At 36.5% G+C, this 21,955-nt stretch overlaps 2 protein-coding genes across 2 annotated transcripts; one reads left to right on the forward strand and one right to left on the reverse strand.

The window, feature by feature from the left end:
• Positions 1-1,352: 1,352 nt before the first annotated feature.
• On the reverse strand, positions 1,353-2,427 carry LOC105225627 (uncharacterized). Its single transcript, XM_011204176.3, has 2 exons — positions 1,799-2,427; positions 1,353-1,733 (listed from the first exon to the last, which is right to left on the reverse strand). The coding sequence occupies exons 1-2, from the start codon at positions 2,331-2,333 to the stop codon at positions 1,546-1,548; spliced, it is 723 nt and encodes a 240-aa protein (XP_011202478.1). The 5' UTR covers positions 2,334-2,427; the 3' UTR covers positions 1,353-1,545.
• Positions 2,428-12,921: 10,494 nt separating this feature from the next.
• On the forward strand, positions 12,922-20,691 carry LOC105225579 (MOXD1 homolog 2). Its single transcript, XM_011204110.4, has 10 exons — positions 12,922-13,349; positions 17,483-18,037; positions 18,115-18,387; positions 18,507-18,698; positions 18,757-18,952; positions 19,018-19,187; positions 19,267-19,429; positions 19,489-19,624; positions 19,688-19,853; positions 19,924-20,691. The coding sequence occupies exons 2-10, from the start codon at positions 17,537-17,539 to the stop codon at positions 20,206-20,208; spliced, it is 2,082 nt and encodes a 693-aa protein (XP_011202412.2). The 5' UTR covers positions 12,922-13,349; positions 17,483-17,536; the 3' UTR covers positions 20,209-20,691.
• Positions 20,692-21,955: the final 1,264 nt, after the last annotated feature.

Below are 21,955 nucleotides of genomic sequence, written 5' to 3' on the forward strand. Positions count from 1 at the left end.
CTCTCAATGCAATTCCATAAAGTTCGGATTGGTATCCAAGGTAAAGAAAGATTAACACAGCCGTCTTCATACAGACCAAATTAGTCTTCTATGTATATCAAACTCCGAGATTACTATCAAAAATGTCTCTTTGGCTAATGCTTTGGTACATTTCTAACACGGCTTAAAAGAAGAGATATGCCTGCGTATTAAAGAGCGGCGTATCACCAAAACAGCTCAATCACTTGCTTGAGCCTGTGTAGTTTTTAATTAGATTTAAGACTTTGTAACTTATTGTTAGGCTTTAAGAAAAAGCAGACCCAATAAATAAAATAATTTTGAAAGCTCGTGCGTTCTGAACGAAATTTAGGTTCCGACTACTTGTGCGACAATATAGCGTGCTGAAGATCATTCATTTAATCGGTTCATTGTAGAACGGTTACTTAGGTACTAAAAATAATCAATTTTGAGTAGCACCGCTGTAGTTTGTAATTTTCATTTTTGTCCGGTTTTTGAAGGAAAATGCTCTTATGTGCGTCGTCTGGATTTCAATTCATAATTCTTGTCGGTATCCTATAAATGTTTCGCTTAGTTTTAGGTGATACGTACAACCGTTAGGAGAACAAAACTTTTATAATCTGTAGCAACATGTTGTAAGAATATAAAAACTACCAATATGTACCACGATAGCAATTAAGGCAATAATCTCACATCGCATTACTTCAGAGAATGTCCTTAGATGCAGAGAGGCAGTACATATAGTCGGTGTCGGAAAGCGGGCGCATATACACTGGCTTCAGGCCGCAAGATCATTCCGGGACTCGAAAGAGCCGATGAGATTGCCAAAAGTGTTATTCGCTCGGCTACCTAATCAGTTTAGGATATAAGCAAAAACGATACACAACGGAATTTCTTAAAAGACTGACGCTGATGAGATGGAATGCCTTCAGAGCATGCAGGATCTCCAAGATTATGTGCCAGTCAGCGGTGCATATGCGTTTTAACCACACGGTCTCGAAAAGATTGCAGAGTCGTATGGATATTAGTAAAGATGTAAAAATGTAAAAATTGTAAGAATTGTAAGGTTGAGAGAGACGCTGGAACACCTTCTATGCATCTGACCAGCCTTATGTTATCTAAAACTCATTTTAAATATCTAATAGTTTCGCAGTTCAAGGGACTGGTTGAAGAATAACAATAAGATATCTAGTCTCTATAAAATTTTGCAATAAAGCGTTGTCGTTCTGCTTGATGGAAACTTCAGTTCGTATTAAAAATGGACTCATATCTAACATTACAAAGGATCTGTAGGTCTACGTATGTATAGCGTGACAGCCAGCCAGAGCAACCTAACCTAAACTAATATCGGACTCACATTTACATATTGTTTTTTTTTTTATTAACATTCCACTTATCTTAACAGTTGTTCTTACTAGGCCACGATTTGTCGAACAAAATTTCGGATACCATCTTGGTCAACAAAGGTGGCAATACTATAAAATATAATAAACATAAACGATGTTTTAAAGGTATAAAGGTTGAGCATGCAGTATATTTTGTTTGCTATTAAGCCATCGGCATGGCAGAAGGAGGCTTCTGCTTCTTGTTTGCTTTATTTTTCCCCCCATTCTTCGTGAGTGATTTCCGTCCAGACAATTTCCCTTTGTTTGTGTTATTTACGGGTGGTTTCGGCTTTGAGATTTTTGGTTCAATACGCACAAATAAATCATAATTGAAGTCCATGCAAGCCTTGCCTGGAAAATATTTCATAAATAATCATAATCCTCAATAATTCCTTCAAAAAATAATTTTCGTATACCACAACACATTTCTTGTCCACATTCGGCACATGTTGCCAACTTAGTTTCTACAATGCCAGATTTGTTTTTATTCTTTTTTACGCAATTATTAAGAATGAAATCTCTGCGATCGCGCATTTCAGTCTTCAATTGCAACTTGGCCATTTCCGTCATGCGACTAAAGTACTCTTCTTCCTGCTTAGACTTCGGTCGCAATGTGGTAAGCATCTTCCAGTCGATTGGTACTGAGCACAAGTCCATTATAGGTACATCCTTCATTTCGGACGGTATAGGATCGGCGTATGTATAAATCGGTTCCCGTTCGCCATTATGCTTTGATAGTTTTCTGACCTCTCTCTTCGATATCTTGAAAGAGAAATCTTTCTCTTTAATCTTTATTTCATCGGCACGTACTTTGATTGGACGCATTTTATAATCGGGCACTTTTTCCATTAGTCGTTTAAATTCTTCTTTGGTCTGAGCGATGTTCTTACTTAGATCAAGTACAGGAACAACCGTTTTCTTCTTTGCCAATATATCTTCTAATTTACTCATGGCAGAAAGTTTCAGATTTATTTCTTGACAACTTTATTTTCGGGTTAAATTTTAATGTTGGGGAAGTATTGATAAAATAATAACTAAGTTCATTTGTAACCGTAGCGACACTCGTTATTAAGCAAGCAGTGTCCACATTAGTTAGACAGATTTAGTGATGCCACTGGTAAGTAAAGGTATTTGGAATGGTAAATGAAACTGTAATATGCTTACAAATTCAAAAATTGTAAGATAAGTAATAATACAATTCATTTGGGTACTGGAAACAATTCGATTATTTCATGAAAGAAAACTTTTTTATTGAAAAATATATATTGTATGTTCATGAAATTTGGCATGTGTTATTGTAACGTTACAATCTCTTAACAAATATATAGTGATAGGTACGCGCGATCCGTACCCTTTAGGGTGTTCCACCTTATGACCACAAATTGTTCAAATTCATTAAACTGTTCAAGCCCCTAGGTACCGAATATTTGGAAACCAGTACCTAAAGTTTACTTTTACCGCAAAAAACGGTCAATGACTGAGATATAAAATTGAAATTCGGGATAATTTTTCCCTAACAATGGTAGAAAATTTCGTCTATCTCGAAACCAGCATTAACAACAATGTCAGCCTCGAAATCCAACTCAGAACTAGTCTTGCTAACAGGTGCTACTTTGGACTGAGTAGGCAATTGAGAAGTAAATTTCTCTATCGACGAACAAAGACCGAACTCTACAACTGTTCAACTGCATATACTAGTATAATTGCTTGGATTCTATTCTCTGCTTGACGGCTTGCTCCTTAATGAATTTTCTTGGTTTTGATTCTAGCAAAATATAAAATTTTTGGGTGCACCCGAACTTAGCTCTTCCTTACTTGTTTTTTCTATAAAATCGCATATGCGGGAAATGTTCTATGGATCATTCTGAATTTCTGAGCTTAATATACTGTGTGGCAAAACTGCTTTCGATTCAGTGATTGCAAAGGCCCAATTGACAGTTCTAGCCGAAACTGTTTTGTTCATGTGATTGTTCATCCCTTTCTTACACATTGGGCTTAAGAGGTGCACGGTTTGTATGTGTTTGTTTCTGCGTCCGTTGGGATGTTATATAAAAATAGACTTTACGCTTGATAGCAGAAAAAACGACAAAAATACCTCCACCACTGTGCTTAATGGTGTTTTGGTGCACCTAGAGTTAAGAGTTTGACCTTGTGGACGAAGTACAATTGTTTTTCCATCTGGTTCCATCCTATTTATCTTGGTTTCGTCACGGCAAAGCCCGTTCTTCCAAAATTCCGCTGGTTAGTCTTTGTGGGCCTCAGTGGTTTCTCCCTGCAAGTTAGTACTTTAGTTTATTTAACACAATTGCCTATAAACTTTCTAGACACATCCACACCAAAGTTATGATTAAATTCAAACATAATTCTTCTGGTTGATATAAAAGTATTGATTTTGCTCTTTTTTACTATGATTTTGACAACACTTATTTTAGTTTTATGCGGACTGGATTTTCTTCAAATCTTGTTGTTGACAAAAGGTGGGTATTTTTTTTACTTTAAGAACATAACATCCAATTTCGAGAGCAAAATTTTATTTCAGAAATTTCGGCCCTTTTGATGATGACCCCTGCAAACTTGTTAAGGACTACGATTTAAGAGCATGGAATGTCTTATCACTTAATTGGGAAGGTACCTCTGCCCAGCTGGTTGGTATCCTCGTAAGACATCACCGTCGTCCAAGAAATGCGATGGGACGGTCTGAGACGAGTAGGTATTTGTGGCATTTATTACAATGGCCATATAAAGAAGGGCAAATTCGTCATGGGTTCTTGGTTGGAGAGAGAGAGGGATTCCGTCGCCGAGTCCTGGCATAATGCAATCAATAATCAATAATAATCGAACTGAGTCACCCTTTATTATAATTTTTATCATTGTCGCAGAAAGCCGCTTGAGGGCAAACAAATGAAGTGGTTTGCTGGTTGACGGTGCGATTGCTTCCGTGAATGAAAACAAGATACAAATTTTATTGTAATTCTTTCACGATTTTGTCGAATAAGGAAGGTACATATTTCTCCATTTTAGACACTCGGAAGATGTAAGAGTATAAAATGTTCGGTTACGTCCGAACTTAGCCCTTCCTTACTGGTTTAACATTCTTATGATGTAAGTAATCCAAATCACTTAACATGCATCCTTACTTAAATGCACCTATTCAGGCGTTGATTTATGACACATTTTTAGAAAACTGTATGACATCGAATGTAATACATAAGTATGTACACGTGTGTACATAGATTTTGTTTCCTTTGGCAACTTAATTTTGTTAAGAATACAAATAAGTGCCCCACCGAAATATTGTCATGTTGCCTCACTTTTTGTTTCCTGCTACTTTGGGTAACGAAAAACAAAATAGGACAAAGCACTTCGAAACAATGATATTGTTTTGTACATATATAACATATTTATACATATGTATGTATACATACGCGCTTGTGATCTTGGACTGTGATCCTTTAAAAATACGGGACAAAGGGAGTAGGCACCTACTGTGAGGGATAAGCAAAAGTCAAACAACATCTCTATTCAAATGAAATGCATTTCTATGTTGAAGTGTATACACATGCCCATACCCATATACACATATGTATGTATGTGATGTATTCACACTCACTCTCACAAAATCCACAGCAGCGACCCTTCTTCTTGTGTTTAACATTTCTGTGAATGTACCTACTAACTCTATTTTAGAGCAGAGTTAGTAGACTTGAGATAAATTGCGCAATAATAACAAAAGGGTTTGTCAAAGGAGTATTCTTTATCAAGAAACAAGTCATGAAAAGATCAGGTACACCCAAACATTAACGATAAATTTCTTCTTCATCTTTCTGGTGTCTACCGCTTACGCGTTTATAGCCGAGTTAACAACAGCGCGTGGCGGCAACTGGATATTCCAAGCGAAGCCAGGTCCTCCTCCACCTGGTTATTCCAACGAAGTGGAGGCCTTCCACTTCCTCTGCTTCCCCAGGCGGGTATTGCGTCATCAGTTGTTGCCATCGTCCAAGCCTCTGCACCATATAACACGACGGGAATTAAGACTGTCTTATAAAGTTTTTTTTTTTTACTTCTCAATTGCCAGGCAAGAGTTATCCTGCGTTGGATTTCCAGGCTGACATTGTTTACACTGGTTCCAAGATAGACGAAATTATCTACGACTTCAAAGTTGTGACTGTCAACAGTGACGTGAGAGCCAACGGTCTGTTGTTTGATGACAGGAGATATTTCGTCTTGCCCTCGTTTACTGTCAGACCCATTTGCCTTGCTTCCTTGTCCAGTCTGAACGGCGCGGGTGTTGAGGCCGGTGATATCAATATCTTATCTGAAACCTCGTTTGGTATCGAACGGCACGGAGAGGTCCTTCCCGATCCTAACGGAGCTTTTGGTCTTACTCAACGTTAGTTTACACAGTCGTATTAGTTTTGCGGTGATACCAAATTCAGACATCGCGGAATAAAGACAGCTCTTTTCGTGCTGTCGAAAGCAGCTTTGAAATCGACAAAGTGGTGGTGTGTGTCGATTCTCCTTTCACGGGTCTTTTCCAAAATTTGCTGCATGGTGAACATCTGGTCGGTTGTTGATTTTCCCGGGTTAAAACCATACTGACGAGGTCCAATCAGTTTGTTGACGGTGGGCTTTAATCTTTCACCTTAACCTTATACCCGACGTTTAGGAGGCTTATCCCACGGTAGTTGGTGCAGATTGTGGGGTCTTGTTGTTCTTTTTCATTGTGGATTGGGCAGAGTACACATAAATTCCAATCGTTGGGCATGCTTTCGCCCGACCATATTCTACAAAGAACCTGATGCATGCTCCTTATCAGTTCAGTTTGAATAGCTTGGCCGGCAAACCATCGACCACCGCTGCTTTGTTTTGGTACAGACGGGTAATTGCTAATCGAACTTCTTCTTGGTCGGGCAATGGAACGTCTGCTCCATCGTCATCGATTGGGGAGTCGGGTTCGCCTTCTCCTGGCCATGTACTTTCACTGCCATTCAGCAGGCTGGAGAAATGTTCCCCCAATAATTTTAGTATGCTCTTGGAATCGGTCAATATACTGAATTGTTGACGAGTGCTCTCAGAGAGCAGGAGTGTAAATCGAGTAGAAAATCGATTTGCTGTCTGTTGTGATTGCAGCTTCTCGACGTCGAACCTTCCTTGTGTTTGTTGACGTGCGTTTTTTGCTGCACAGAGGCGGGTGAGTATCTTGACTGCAACAAGGTAGAGGTCCGAGTCGATGTTAGGACCTCGGAGCGCACGCACATCTCCTTTATATGGCCACTGCAGTAAATGCCACAAGGACCGGTCATTCCAGCTGCATGTCCTAAAATCGTAGTCCTTAATTCGTTTGGCATGGTCGTCATCAAAAGAGGGGTCTCTCATCCGAAGCTTGTCGTTATTTTTCATTGGTACTGTTATTTACGTGGCGGGTCCCAAACCCGACTCCCAACCCTGTGGAGGGTATGTTTCGCCTTCTTACTTTAGCTCGTTTTCAAACGGATGTTCTTAGGCTACTCAGAGGATACTTGGTCAAAGACCGGACGTTGTGAGCTCCATCCTCAAAAAAAAAAAAAAAATTCTCGCGCAAAAAAATCAGATTTTTATATAAACCTCACTATTAGAAAATATTTAAAAAAATACTATGTACAAAAAAAGAAAATCGTGTAGAAAAATGTAATTTTTCATGTAAATCTATGTATCTATTCGAACCATGGCATTATATACATACGTACATATGTACGTATTACTGTTGAAAGGAACAAACAAAAAATATTGTGAGAATGATAAAATAACAATAAGTTTCAAATTTGGGTCCAAGTTGAGGAAATTATTCCGTCGCCAATTTGAAACTGGTATTACGATAAGGAAATCCGTGCAAAAAGGAGATCAAGTGTATGCATATCCTTGTAGTAATGTAAGAAATAGATATTATCGGTTTAATAAAGTGATGTTTTCCACTTCAACTCAATATATTATATTTATCCTCTTGGTATGAGTTTATGACTGATATGTCTTATTTGCGGATGAGTTTAATATAACATTAGCTGACACGAAGTAAAACATAGAAACAAAATCTATGTGAGTGTATGACCCACAATAAATCTTACTAAATTACTAAATTTGATTGTAATTCTGGAATTCTTTCGTAAAGTTTTTTAATATAAACTTTTGTCAATACCTCAATATATTTTCCCGGCTTTGATCCATTATTTAATATAAAGTCTTATCAACACCTGAAAATATGCCCCCTACCTACCCTTAGTTATGTACAGGCATAATAATAGTTCTAAAAAATTATTTAATATAAACTGAATTTTGGTTTTTAAGGTGGTCCTTTCAATTGGCGCAAAGCAAGACAATCAGTTAAAGCGATGCCTTTCATTAGTTGCATGAGGCAGAGCACCGTTTTGTAGTCACCATCTAAATATTGAGATATTTCTACAAACAAAAACTACATTACGTATCATGTTACAGTGTTGTTGTTGTTATTGCCTTTCCACTTCAAAAGGGTATTGAATATTATGGCGTGTAATTCGAGCCCAGAAGAGGCAAAACCTGTATTTGCTTACTTTACTGGCGCTTAATTACTAATAAATCTGTTGCCAACCACTTGAAGTGTTTCAATTTGTGTGCGACCCGATGGAGTAAACAATTGTTGCATGCGTCAGTTGATATTGTATATGTATATGCATATATGTACATATGTCCATATGTGATCCCTATGTTCACTGAGCTGAAGATGTATATATGTAAATATAATATATAGATAATTATAAATAATATAAATGAACACGTAAACACAGTTCTATTTTTTAAACAAAAATAATTCAAAATCAGTTTAACAAAATTAACTCTGTGTGGGGAAATTGACATTAATTTATTTGTATTGTACATATGTATGTTGGATATGTAGTCTATATAACACCCGAATAAAAGTAATTCTGCATTTAAAATGTTTTCCTTTCTCTTGAAAACTCGTAATGCCAACTCATCAGATGTTGTCATCGTCCATGCCTCTGTACCATATAGCAGGAAGGGAATGAAGAGTAACTTATAGAACTAGGTCTTTGTTCGTGGAGAGAGGATTTCACTTCTCATTTGCCTACTGAGTCCAAATTAGAACCTGTTGTCAAAATTTATTCTGCGTTGGATTTCGAGGCTGACGTTGTTATTGGTATTAATGCTGTTTTCAAGATATACGAAATTTTTTACGACTTCGAAGTTATGACTGTCAACAATGATGTAGAAGCCAAGTCGTGAGTGCGACAACTGTTTTTTTGGTGACTGGAAATATTTTGTCTTGCCCTTGTTCACTGCCAGACCCATTTGCTTTGCCTGTTGAGGCCAATGCCATCAATATCATCAGCGTATGCCAGCAGCTGTACGCTCTTATAGAAGATGTTACCTTCTATAATTAGTTCTGCAGCTCGAATTATTTTCTCCAAGAGTATATTAAAGAAGTTACACAATAGAAAGTCGCCTTGTCTGAAACCTCGTTTGGCATCAAAAAGGTCCTTTACGATCCTGCCGGAGCTTTTGTATTGCTTAACGTCAGTTTACACAGCCATTTTAGTTTACGGTGATACCAAATTCAGACATAGCGACATAAAAGCAGTTCCATTTCGTGATGTCCAAAGCAGCTTTGAATTAGACGAAGAGGTGGTGTATGTCAATCGTCTTTTCACGGGTCAGATCGCTACATGCTGCTTATAAAATGGCATTGAAAAAATATACATACATATGTACGTTCAGTAGAAATGACAACTGTTCACATTTCGATATTAAAGGGCTACATCCGAATTTTTTAATTAAATTACACCTAGGAAAATAGTAGTATATTTTCAGGTTCTCTCTTTTCCAAGATACGCAGGGCAGATGTTTGCAAAGAGTACGGTCCTGCATAGAACAGTATAAATCGTAGCTAGATTGAGCTAATTACGTTGACTTTAATGTAAATATCTCTAACACGAAGCAAATTGTGTTAATGAAACTAATTTATGGCCTGTGAGCTTCAGTATTTAATAGAAAATGTTCGGTTTCACCCGAACTTAATCTTTGCTTTGTTAGGTTACAGCTTTTGTTGCATGACCGGCAAGGAATTGTGCAGAGAAACTCTTGCAATATGTTAAATGCATCCGTTAACTACAGGGAAATTATTAAATTTTGGTAAATCTCATTCTGATCGGAGGTAAAGGTGTAAGTTATTTATACCGCTTGATTTGTGCCTCTGAATCTGCAAATAGATTTGATTGGACTGGAAAAAACAGTTCATAAAATGACGCGCTGTTGTGGAAATGAAAATATATGCATATCTTAAATTTTTCGTAAAGATCATATCACTTTTGACACATCTTTTTGTTTAGTATTCTAGCTCATATATTGTTAGTGAAATATACATAAGTATGTACAACTGCGAAACAATTCAACGCCCTTTCTACTGAAAATAGCATCACAGCCACAGCCACAGCCAAAAATGCTCGTTGATGTGTGATCCGAATCCTTCATGTAAACATAAGTTGTAGGTACATTTGTACGTATGTGGCTGCCAGAGGGATACTTACGAATAGGGGAATGTGTGCTTATAGTGCACAATTATATTGAATCGCATTGATACTCGCACCTTTACCTTACCTAAGCGTGTGTACTGAAATAGTGGTTCATTGTTTCGGCATTGGCATTTTACAAAATAAATAAAAAATGGTAAATGATATGCTTTTCAATACTGAAAATTAAGATGTACAGCGACCAGGATACAGATGTTCACTTGGCACACCTTCCTTGATGATTTTGTGCCTTTAATCCGCTTCGTAAAAAGGTATAGCTGTGTAACTGTTTTAAAATGGCTAAATTTCGATGATTCTTGGGAAGTATAATGAAGATAGATTCATTACTTCATACGTACTCACATACATACAAACATGTATGTATCAAGGCATTTTCTATATGTAATGAATATAATTGCGGTTATACTGCGTTCCCATACAAGCATTTGCACATTTGACTGCACTTCGTGTATGCAGGTTTACCTTGACTTATCAGAGCATGATTCGACAAATATCAAAATTAGTTGAATTGCTCTAACAGATGTCTCTCTAAGTTAACTAAGTGCTTAATAGTATTGGTCTTGCTTCTTTACCGACAATATTTTTTTCAATTTGGATGATAATTGTTATAAAGTTTTAAATTTACTCTTAATAATGGTTGGAAGTCTAATTGAGACTATTAGTCGATAGCAGGAGCAGTCACACTGCAGGCGGACGCACTTACCGTGGCTCATATTTAGTGCGAATACCTGTTTTAATCCTTTTCTAGGCCGTCAAACGTCTTGCATTCAGTTCGAGATATTTTTCTTCTTTAATGGCGTAGACACCACTTCCGCAGTTATAGCCGAGTTAACAACAGCACGCCAATCGTTTCCTCTTTTAGCAATTTGGGGCCAATTCAATATACCAAGTGCAGCCAGGTCATTCTCCACCTGATCTCTCCAACGGAGTGTAGGTCTTCCTCTTCTTCTGCTTCTCCCGGCGGGTAGTGCGTCGAATACTTTCATAGCTGGAGTGTTTTCATCCATAAAGACGAGAGAGAGTGAGTGTGTTTTTCTTCGGGACCCTTGCTCATGATCTTGGTGATCTTTGTTGTTCTTGAGACATTCCAACACACCTGAACCGTTTGCCAATGCTTTCGGAAATTTTATAAGGTATTGTTTTTAACGACACACATAAATATTTCCTGTACTGGTTCAGTGGCCACAGGGATGGCACTTTTGACAATTTCATCAGCTATTTCATTTCCCGGAATACCTTTGTGGTTTGGAATTCAGTACATATGCAGCCGTTTACCGACAACTAATATATTAATTCTAATAGCATTCTCGGATGTAACACTGTCATGTGTGATTATTGAATTAATTACCGGCTGGCTATCGGCGTAACATATACTTACATATATTAAGACAAAAAAGACACGGAAATTGTAATTAAATTCCCCGGGTAACTTATATTTCAAATAAATGTATTTTGGTAAGGTGGTAAGACTGCCTTAACTACTATGCCAAATAAGAGCGATGAAAATATTAAAAAAGTGAATGATATGGTGCTAGAAAATCGTCAAACAAGAGTTGGGGAGATGGCAAAAGAGCTCGACATCTCTGGCGAGTCCGATTGAATGCTTTAGATGGATATTTTGGGTATGAAACGCGTTCCTGCTCGACTCGTCCTGTTGAAGAGGATTTTTTTTTTCAAAACGAGTACGATTGCCACCGATTGTAAAGCCAAAAAAGCAATGAATACCATCGATCAGCCACCGAATTCAGCAGATTTGGATCTCTGTGATTTTTTCTCGCTCCGTAGAACCCGTTTTCAGTCGATCGAAGAGATAAAACAAAAGTGTTTCGAAGTCTAGAAAAATCGTTAGCATACGTTTATTACTTCTGGTGGGGATTACTATGTAGGCGACAAAATATGGGTGGGCCATATAAAATTTTAAATTTCGAAGATAGGGCGTAAAAGATTGAGTGTAACGTTTGCTGTATGGCACGTAGCGCCGTCCTGCTGGAACCAAATGTTGTCCAAGTCTTCCTCTTCAATTTGCTTGAAGAAAAATTCGGTTAACATTGCGCGATATCGCTCACCACGGCGAACGGCGGTTCCAGACCAAAATTCGCACCATACAGTGAGTCGTGCTGGATGCATTGGCTTCTCGACGGTTACGTGCGGGTTTTCTGTGCACCAAATGCGACAATTCTGCTTGTTAACGTAACCATCGCGGTGGAAATGAGCCTCCTCCAAAAAGATGATTTTTCGGTCAAATTAACCAGCCTCGGTCAAACGATCTTCTGCCCAATCTGCGAACTGTAGAATAGTGAATAGCGATCCATTTCGTACATTTTAGACTTTTTACTGAATATCTGTCACTTTCCGAATGGAATTTGACGTTTCCAATGTCGAAATATAGATAACTCAAATTTAAAACGTTAGATGACCCGCCCTATACATATGTATGTATGTGTATATGTAAAGGACCAGGGGGGGGAGAGTAAAATAATACCCAAGATAAAATTGGGTTTCCTTCGCGAATTAAGAGAAAAAAGACGAGACCAATCATTTCTTTTAGGTGTGATTGGGATGCATTTAGAAGATGATATCGACATTATCAGACAAATAACACCCAAAACTGTACGACAGTGTGTAACAATACAAGCGATCAAGAGTCGAAACATAGTCAACGGAAAATGCATTCCATTTTTTTATTAGAGTTTCGATTTGTTCATAATTCTGTTATGTATGAGCAAATTTGAAATTGGCCAAGGTTATGCAACCGTAATCTTAACAGAGAATTTATGCCACTGTTGTCTCAAACAAGAGGCTCTTGTTGTTCTCTTCTCGTTGCTATTGCTCTCTGGTGTTCCGCTTTTAACATTGTTCTGCTAATATTGCCTTTTTAGCAGAGAACGTACAATATATTATACGTTCTCTGTTTTAAACTTGGGGGAAAATTTGAAAATGAAACGAAACGAAAAGAGAAATTGAATTTATGATTTTGCCTCAGTCATTCTCTGAACGCGATTTACTAAAGTTGTTTGTTTATTAGGACGGTGTTTGTCGCGGTAACGTTAACGCATAGAAGTGATTTTGCTGAGTGAAGTGAAGAAATATAAATTGCTATGTTTTTGTACATAAATACATAAGAATGGTGTGACTGCTACAAGAAACTGATTTGTTGGGATATTAATCAAACGAAAAATTGTGTTGTGATGTTATTAATATTGCTCTGCAAACAAGTGAATTGATTAAAATTTTAAAGTATATGTATATAAATTTTAAAGTGGATATAAAATTTTAAAGTAATATACATATATATATATACATATGCATACGACAACCAAATTGGATTTAAGAAGCGACAAGTTTTAATGAAATATAAATGGAATTGCCGCTGGAGTACTGAAAAACTTCACTGTTGTGTATGAATTAGGTAAGACTACGCTTTTTAGAATCTATTCTTTTTAACAAAAGTCAGAAGTTATAAGTGTATGTATGTATGAACGCAGCCAATGCGCGCTCTGTAGGGTCTGCATAATGCATTAATTAAGTTATTCAATAGCGTTAATAAAGCAAGCGAGCACACATCACTGTTACTTCATGCATATGCACATATGTACATACATACATACGAGTATATGCATATGTTGAAATAGCTATACAAATTCGTCTGAATATTTATACAAATGGTAAATGGTGAATAGAACATACATTTCATATATGAAAGGATCACTCAAAAAATAATTAAGTAAAGCGACTTTTTCGTTTTAAATCAAATGCCCCATCGTTTTCACTTATTTACGTGAAACAATATTACACTGACAAAATTACACATCCATATGTGGTACAATGTCAGTTATGTTTTAAATAGGATAAATAAAAAAATAATTACATATATGTGTATAAATACACATGCATTAATATTTTTTGCTAGATGATATTACTACTTATCCCAAATAAAAAAGTTTGCATACAAGAAATTTATTGTGATCGCTCCACTTGTATGAAAGCTATATGATATAATAGCCCGATCCGAGAAATTTTTTCGGATATTGGTGTGTTACCTTAAAAAATAATCCACGCCAAATTTCGTGAATATATCCCGTCAAATAAAAAAGTTTCTCATACAAGAACTTTATTTTGATCGCTTAGCTTGTATGATATGTATATACTACTGTGATCAAATTGAAAGGTGAATTTTGTCCAATTCATCTCCTTGAAAGTAATCCCTTCCCGCTGCAATACACTTATGCCAACGAATTTTCCAGTCATCATAGCACTTGGAAAAGTCCTCCATCATGATGGCCATCAGAGCTTTCTTCGATTCAGCTTTTATATCTTCAATTGAGTCAAAACGGTGTTCTCGGAAGCCAAATGTTACACGAAGGTAAATCAGGCGAATGCGGTGGTTGCGGCACCAATATATAATAATAATACGAATAACCGATGCAGTATGAGATGGTGCATTATAGCACTTCTTTGTTCAATAAATTTAGACATAGTAAAAATCGAAGAAATCACTTTCTCGACGGTATCTCAAATATTACTGAATATTTTGTCGTGAAATTAAGCTGTGAGATGTGACTAACAGACACCGATTCAAAAAAGGGGAAATATAAATTAATCAATTTGATCACAGTAGTATATATGTATATATACGTTATAGGAGTCCGATATCGCTTCTGAGGGGGGAAATGACGTGCATATCTCAAAAATTGAAGGACTAGTTTGCTTATATACGGACTAACACATCGTGACCATTGTATGTACATATGTATGTGTCATGCCACTATTCTGTGCATTAACAGACGTTTACTCACCTCCTTTTACTACTCCGCAGCTCTGCTATCGCTACTGGATTTTTGTTTAGCTGCACAGTGCAATGGTTAAGCAACGTTTCATCATTGCACCTTTTATTACCTCTTACCTCTTACTTGACTTGCAGCATGCTGAACTAAAAGTATCGGCATATTCACATGCAAGCCGATGTAAGTATGTGTGTGTATGTGTACAAATTGAAATGTATTTCTTTCAAAATGAGGAGATGCCTCATTCATATAACTGAAAATTAGAAATGCTTATACTCGTACATATACACATGCAACCAAACTTGTACTTATGCATGTGTGTGTGTGTAAAAGTCTTACTGCCCACGGAAAAAAGAAAGTACGCTTTGTTCTCGACGTATTGTGTTCATCACGCTGGGATACCCATGGCACTAGTCATTTTTCGATTTGTGGCATACATCGTGGTGCAGCGACATTGTTTTATATAGATATACATATGTATATATGTACATATATGCATATGTATATAAAATATGCGTACGCAAATATCGAAATTATAATATTGGTGTCATTAAAGAAATAAGGTTTCTTAATATCAGTTCAAACTGAGGAATTGGGACATATAGATATGTATACATAGTTCTGTTGGAATAATAATTCTGCACTCTAGATACCCGAAACTCGTTGTGCTGTTGTCTGATAATAAGAGCAAAAACTTCCGAGTAATTTACTCAATTAAATCTCAATCTTCTTTACATCAGACATCAGAAACTATAAATATGACTTCATGTACATTAGTGAATTGTTCAACTTTCATTAGATTTGGGCGCTTACCTTCTGTGTTAGAAGTGTTATGAGCTCTGGGATTGTCGTGAAGATGGCGAAGGCTTCAATTGACAACTAATTGAGTAACTTCACTTGTTTAATTTTTAAGCAACTTATACGCGCTTGTTGTGCCGTCGGCTTTCACAATTTAAGACGTATGTATGTCAATCTGAAAAAAATGTATAACAGTGCGGTTCGCCTAAAAAATTAAGAAATTCTTTAAACATTTTAAATATTTTTAAAAATCCTACATACACTTAATATAATAAAGTTTCATGTGTTTATGTCAATCGTAGAAATACGTAGGTGTTGCCACTTTAAAGAAAACTATAACAAATTATTGGTGTCGTTTATCCGAAAAAACAATGAAAGTTGGATGTCACAATAAAGCAAGAAAAAAAGCTAACTTCGGTTGCACCGAATACGCTTCTTATGCGGTTATAGCCGACTTTTTATTGGGGGTGTTGTTTACGTGATGGGTCCCAATTCCAGCACGCAACACTGCCGAGGGATGTTTCGCCTTTTCATTTTCGCTCGCCTTCAAACGGATGTTTTTTGGCTACCCAGAGGATACTTGGTCAAGTGAATGGCGCTCAGAGAGGCTTCATTCTCCTAAATACGCCTTACAGATACAAAAGATACCATACAAAACCTTAATTTTGATCGTTATTTTGTATACCAGCGGTACAATATGCTATAGGAGTTTGGAATGGAAATCTCTCTAATCCATGCCAAATTGATCACGATATCCTGAACATATCTTGTAAAAAAAGGTTTTTTGCAAAAACTTGATTTTGATCGTTCAGTTTGTATGACTGCTATATAGTATAGTGATCCGATATCGGTAGTAACCACAAATGAAGAGCTACTTTAAAGCAGTAACTGATACGCGTATATACAGACAGATTTGCAGTAGGACTGACAGACGGACAAAACTAAAACAATTCTGCACGGCATGCAGATCAATTATATATACATTTTCGTCTATATACGATATGGTCACAAAGATCCAGCATTCTGAACCATTCCAGAAGCTTGTTGGACGCGAATGAGATGATGTGATCCCTGTTCTCTTAGGTGGAACCTAGGGCTTTGAGCATACTTCTGCAAATTGCTGGCAATTTAGAATCAGGTTATCTGGAGTTTCCTGTACCATATCTCAAAACCGGCAGTGTGCACAAAAGACTATACCCATCTTGAACAAGTGCTTCTTGAGCATGCAGTGTATTGTATAGTAAGTCAGGCGGTTTAAAAATGTTTATAAGTTTCTGAAAATCGTTGACTTGACTGCAGTATTAATATCACACTTTGAACCCAGAAAACATATTTTTTGCTATTGGAAATATTAGCTCTGCAAGTAGTTCAGAACATCAACGCCGTTTAATGAAAGATTTAGATGTTAAAGACCCAAGAATACGCTCGTAGACACTGATGAAGGAAACTCGTCTACGAACGGTATGCAGATTTATTAAAATTTTATCTCACCACCAAAATTTAAATTTATCTAATCAATAGTAATTTCTAAACTGACATTTAAGCCCAAAGTGAACCGTCAAAACCTCCCACATTGAATAAATGTCAGTGAGAGCCATTATTAGTCTGTACATTTATCATGGATGTTATGGCGATAAAAGACCACTGCTTTGCTATGGTTTTAATCAATGATCAGCGGTTCAGAAAGTGGTGGCAAGTTTTTTCGAAAGTAGCCTTCAAAAGTAGCCTCGTTAAAATATAGTTTCGAATTTTCGTTGTAAGTTGCAAAGTGCAATTTAAAGATATCACTGTGCAAGGTTTGCTACTCTGCATTTTAGAGCAAAGTGCTTGTTGGATGTTTATTTAGTTAATTGTAGTGTACTTATCTCTTGAAGTATTACTATTAATTAATGCCTTGTCTGCAAATTAAACCTCTATGCAAACTAATAAGATATCACATCATTTTCCATATGCTCCATAGAATATAAGTACGTCGAAGAAGAAAAGTAACTGCAAGTTTTTCAAAACACTGAAAATGGCACAAGCGAATTTACAAACCGTTATTTATGTTATAAAAGCATTACAATGCTGGCTGTTTCTAAGCTATGGGTTCTCACAGCTTAAAGTAGCAGACTCGAGGATAAGTGGAATGACGTCCCAACTTGAAATTGATAAATCACATCCCATGTCGTGGGATCATATTATAGACTTAGATGATAGTTTTCGCTTGTTATGGACAATCACGGATAAGGATGCTATGTTTGAAGTACAAGTCCGAACCCATGGATATGTGGGATTTGGATTTTCAAGAAATGGAAGGCAAGAAGGGGCGGACATTGTTATTGGATGGGTGGATAAGGGGCAGACATTCTTCCAAGATCGCCATGTTTCAAGAACTGTGAATTCTACAGAACCTCAAGTTGATGCCTCTCAGGATTACGTACTTCTAAAGGGGTACGAAAACACGACACATACAATCATAAGGTTTCGCCGAAAATTAGATACCTGCGACAGTGTTTATGATATACCAATTACAGTAAGTACTTCGTTATAAAGATTTCCTATTAAACTTCTAGTATTTAGTTCATTAGTAAAATCATGAAATCTTTTTAGAACAACACTATGCGTTTAATGTTTTTATACGATGAGAACGATCCACCGAATGGTTTAGTAAGTCCTGGTTCCTTACCCAATATAAGAAATGCTTGGCGCCAATCGCGTTCAGTAGTTTTAACGGAACGTCCCATTCCTAAGCAAAGCTTAGAAAACACTCGAAAATTGGAATTCCGTAATTCTGGAGTGGAGTTGCCATACGACGATGAAACTTTGATATGGTGTAAATTCTTCAAATTGGATAAAATGAAGAAAAAAAATCATGTTGTTAAGGTTAGTATTAATTGATTATAAAACGTATCAAACTTTATTATAGCATTTCCGTTTGCTACAATTTAACATTTATGTAACTTTGTGTGTACAATTTTAATATTTCATTTTGATATATACAGTATGAGCCTATTTTCGATTCATCTTGGAGTGTTCAATATCTACAATATATTACGCTGTATGAATGCCATGGAAGCGGGCCTGAACTCGAAGCGTTAGCTCATGAACCAGGGCAGCAGTGCCACAATATACGCAACTCGCAGCTTTCACAGACATGTAATACTTATATAGCCTCTTGGTCTCGTGGCAATTCTGTAAGCAAACCTAACCTAAAAAACCTTCTCTTTTACTAATAAACAATTTAAATTTTAGGAGTTTATCTATCCACCTGAAGTTGGCTATCCCTTAGAAACGAATAATATGCGCTTTGTTATGATGGAAACACATTATAATAACTTGAAGATTGATTTTGAGCAATTCAAAATAAATCACATGTTCGATAGTTCTGGTTTGATGTTACATATCACCGAAAACTTGCGCACGCATGATGCTGGATTAATGTCTATCGGTGAGAATACAATATGAATAAGAAATGTGGCATAATAATATTAACAACTGTTTCTTATTTTTTAGGCATCGAACCAAACTGGCATCATATTATTCCGCCGAGTCAAAAACGTGTGGTTTCACAAGGCCATTGCATAGAGCAGTGCACAGGCTCTTTATTTCCAACAGAGGGTATAAATATCTTTGCCACTATGTCGCGAACACACCAGATAGGTGTGGAAGTGAAATTACGACAGGTAAAAACATTGATGATTGATCCTTTATAGCAGTTTTCTTAAAGCGTTAAGCCTCTTTATAACATGGTTGTCTTTCTAGATACGAGAAACACGAGAACTGGCTCCCATTATTGCTGATAGCAATATTGACCCGAATTATCAAGCGTTCCGACGGTTAACGCAGGTTACGCGCTCTCTTCCAGGCGACCGATTGATAGCTGAATGTGTTTATGATACATCCTCTCGCCAAGCAATCACTTTAGGTATATAAATTTGTCAAATTCTCTTTACTTCTGTTTTTACAATTGAAATAATATCTCAGGTGGACCATCTATGAAGGAGGAAAGCTGTATGATTTTTGCGCTGTACTATCCAAAACAAAAGAAGCTCACATCATGTCATTCCTCGCCAAGTTTGTCGACTGTTTTACACTCGCTTGGAATTGAATATTTAAATGCGTAAGTCCTTTATTTTTGCAAATTATATTATTAGACTGTTAAAGCGTATTATTGGTTCAACAGCAACTCTGATCCTGTGGTTATATCATTACCTGTGGAATTAAAAGGCATGACACTGGAAGAACGTTTATTAACTTATGATTGGGACAATCAGTTTAAGGCGTTTCAGGATATAACACTGAAAGGTGCCTTTAAAGCTATATGCGAAATTGATAATTCAATGCCTAAGGTAATTCATCATACAGATTATTTCGTTAACATATATAATAAATATTATACGTGTATTGTTTTCTTTTTAGGTTTCTAACGCTTTAACAAGTTGGCCAACTAATATAACCGACACATATGAGCCACCAACTCTGTGCAGTCAACGAGCAAATAGTAGAACAACCTTTGAAGAACAGGACACATACAATTTAAAGGATGTTTCAAGCAACGATTTAGTTGCATCGTCCGTGCGTAATAGCCGCAGCTCATTTAGTGAGACATTAGCGTTGAGTAGAGAAGAAACTGTTGCGTCATCTACAAGGCGATTGTTCGGTGGTAGTTTGACCTTCCTAGTTTTAACTTTAATAATAAATTAAAAGAAAATAATGAAAAGTGAATGACTGTAATGATAAAGCAATATTTAATTGACAATGAAAGGAATCGCCCTTAAAATAATGTTGTAACCTTACCTTAACCAATACTCGTATATATAAGCAATAATGTGTGTAATGTTGATGTTAGAGTTCGTGATTAAAGTTGTGAGTCTTTCATATTTTAAGATAAATACATACATATATATACTATTTAGTTATACATAACTGTAAAGCATACTAAAAACTTTAATATTTAGTATGCTAAACCAAGCTGTGATATGTCTTAGCAGTACTTTATATAAGTAAGTAACAATATATGTTTATGTGTATTTAGTATGTAGAAATGATTATGTAACTGTAAGTCGACGATAAACGATAATAAAATCATATTTATTAGTTACCTATATTGTAACAGTGCGGAATTGTGTATAAAGATTAAGATTACTATAAAATAAAACAAAAATACTGCTCAAAACTTTTAGAAAATGTTCTCATCTTTCAATTATTTAAACTTTAATTAATGTTGGAGCGCAGGGCCCATACAAAATTATTAAATTATTCCAGTGAGTGCATGCGTTCCTTGGATGGTATTCGGTCTGCCGCAGCTTCTCGACCCTTGCGAATTTCACCAAGGAGTCGAAAATATGTTCGTTAATGGTTTCGTCAACTTATGCAGATGGAGCGGGCAAGAGTTCAAAAAATATTAGAAGTTTCCGAGTGAATGCTAAGTTTGCTCTCCTTACTTCATAATCTTAAAATTCTTAATTTATTCCTCATAATCTATGTCGTCTCAATCAATATAAACCCCCTTGGCCACAATACACTTGTGTCGACGTTTTTTCCAATCCTCGAAATAGTTGTTAAAGTCAATTCCGGAAATGGCTTTCAATGCCCGCAGCGGTTCACCTTTAATGTCTTCAATTGACTCCGGAGTGCTCGTTTATGTTTGCTGAATAGCGAAAAATCACAAGGACTAAATTAGGCGGTTACGTCAGAGTTGTCGGCATATGGCCTCTTTTTACGAATAACTTCGAGCGAACACTTAAATAGTATTCCTTGTTGACATCTGACTGGTCGGAAGAAATTCGGAGTGCACCAGACCTCGATAAACGAAGAAAACTGTCAACATAACATTGATTTTTGACCTGCTTTCGTGGCTTAGGCTTACCTTTGCTACGATATTTGTCTGTTTTCGGGTCCTAACCAAAGATCCAAGGCTCATCGCCAGTAATAATGCGTTTAATGACATCCTGTTTGTCGGAAAACATTGTTTTTCAGACGGTAGCGCGAAGCTGTTTTCGAGAAAAATTTATGATTTTGGAACCAATGAGGCCCAAATAATCTTTCTAAATGGTTTTCACTGATCCTTCTGATATTCCAACGATGCCAGTAAGATCCTTGACTGCTAATCGTCGATTTTCAAGCACCAATTCCTTTATTTTATTGACATGTTGATCAATGGCCGTCTTGGAATTGATTCATCGTCAATTTTATTGTACTAAACAATTGCTGGTGACAAAAATTTATCACCGAAGGCTTTTTCTAACTTTCTGAACATTTCGATACCAGAAAATGTATTTCGTAAACATAATTTAATGAAACTTCTTTGTTGAATAATTTCACTCATCGTAATAAGCGCCGAATGCACTTTATAAGGCAAGAAAGACAAGCGTTTACTACACATTAATAATTATTTTGATGTGACATTTGGCACAGATGTCAATGACAGTCATACCTACTTAGAAAAGAA

The sequence above is a fragment of the Bactrocera dorsalis genome, chromosome 5 (genome assembly GCF_023373825.1).
Source record: "Bactrocera dorsalis isolate Fly_Bdor chromosome 5, ASM2337382v1, whole genome shotgun sequence".
In the NCBI taxonomy this organism is placed as follows: Eukaryota; Metazoa; Arthropoda; class Insecta; order Diptera; family Tephritidae; genus Bactrocera; species Bactrocera dorsalis.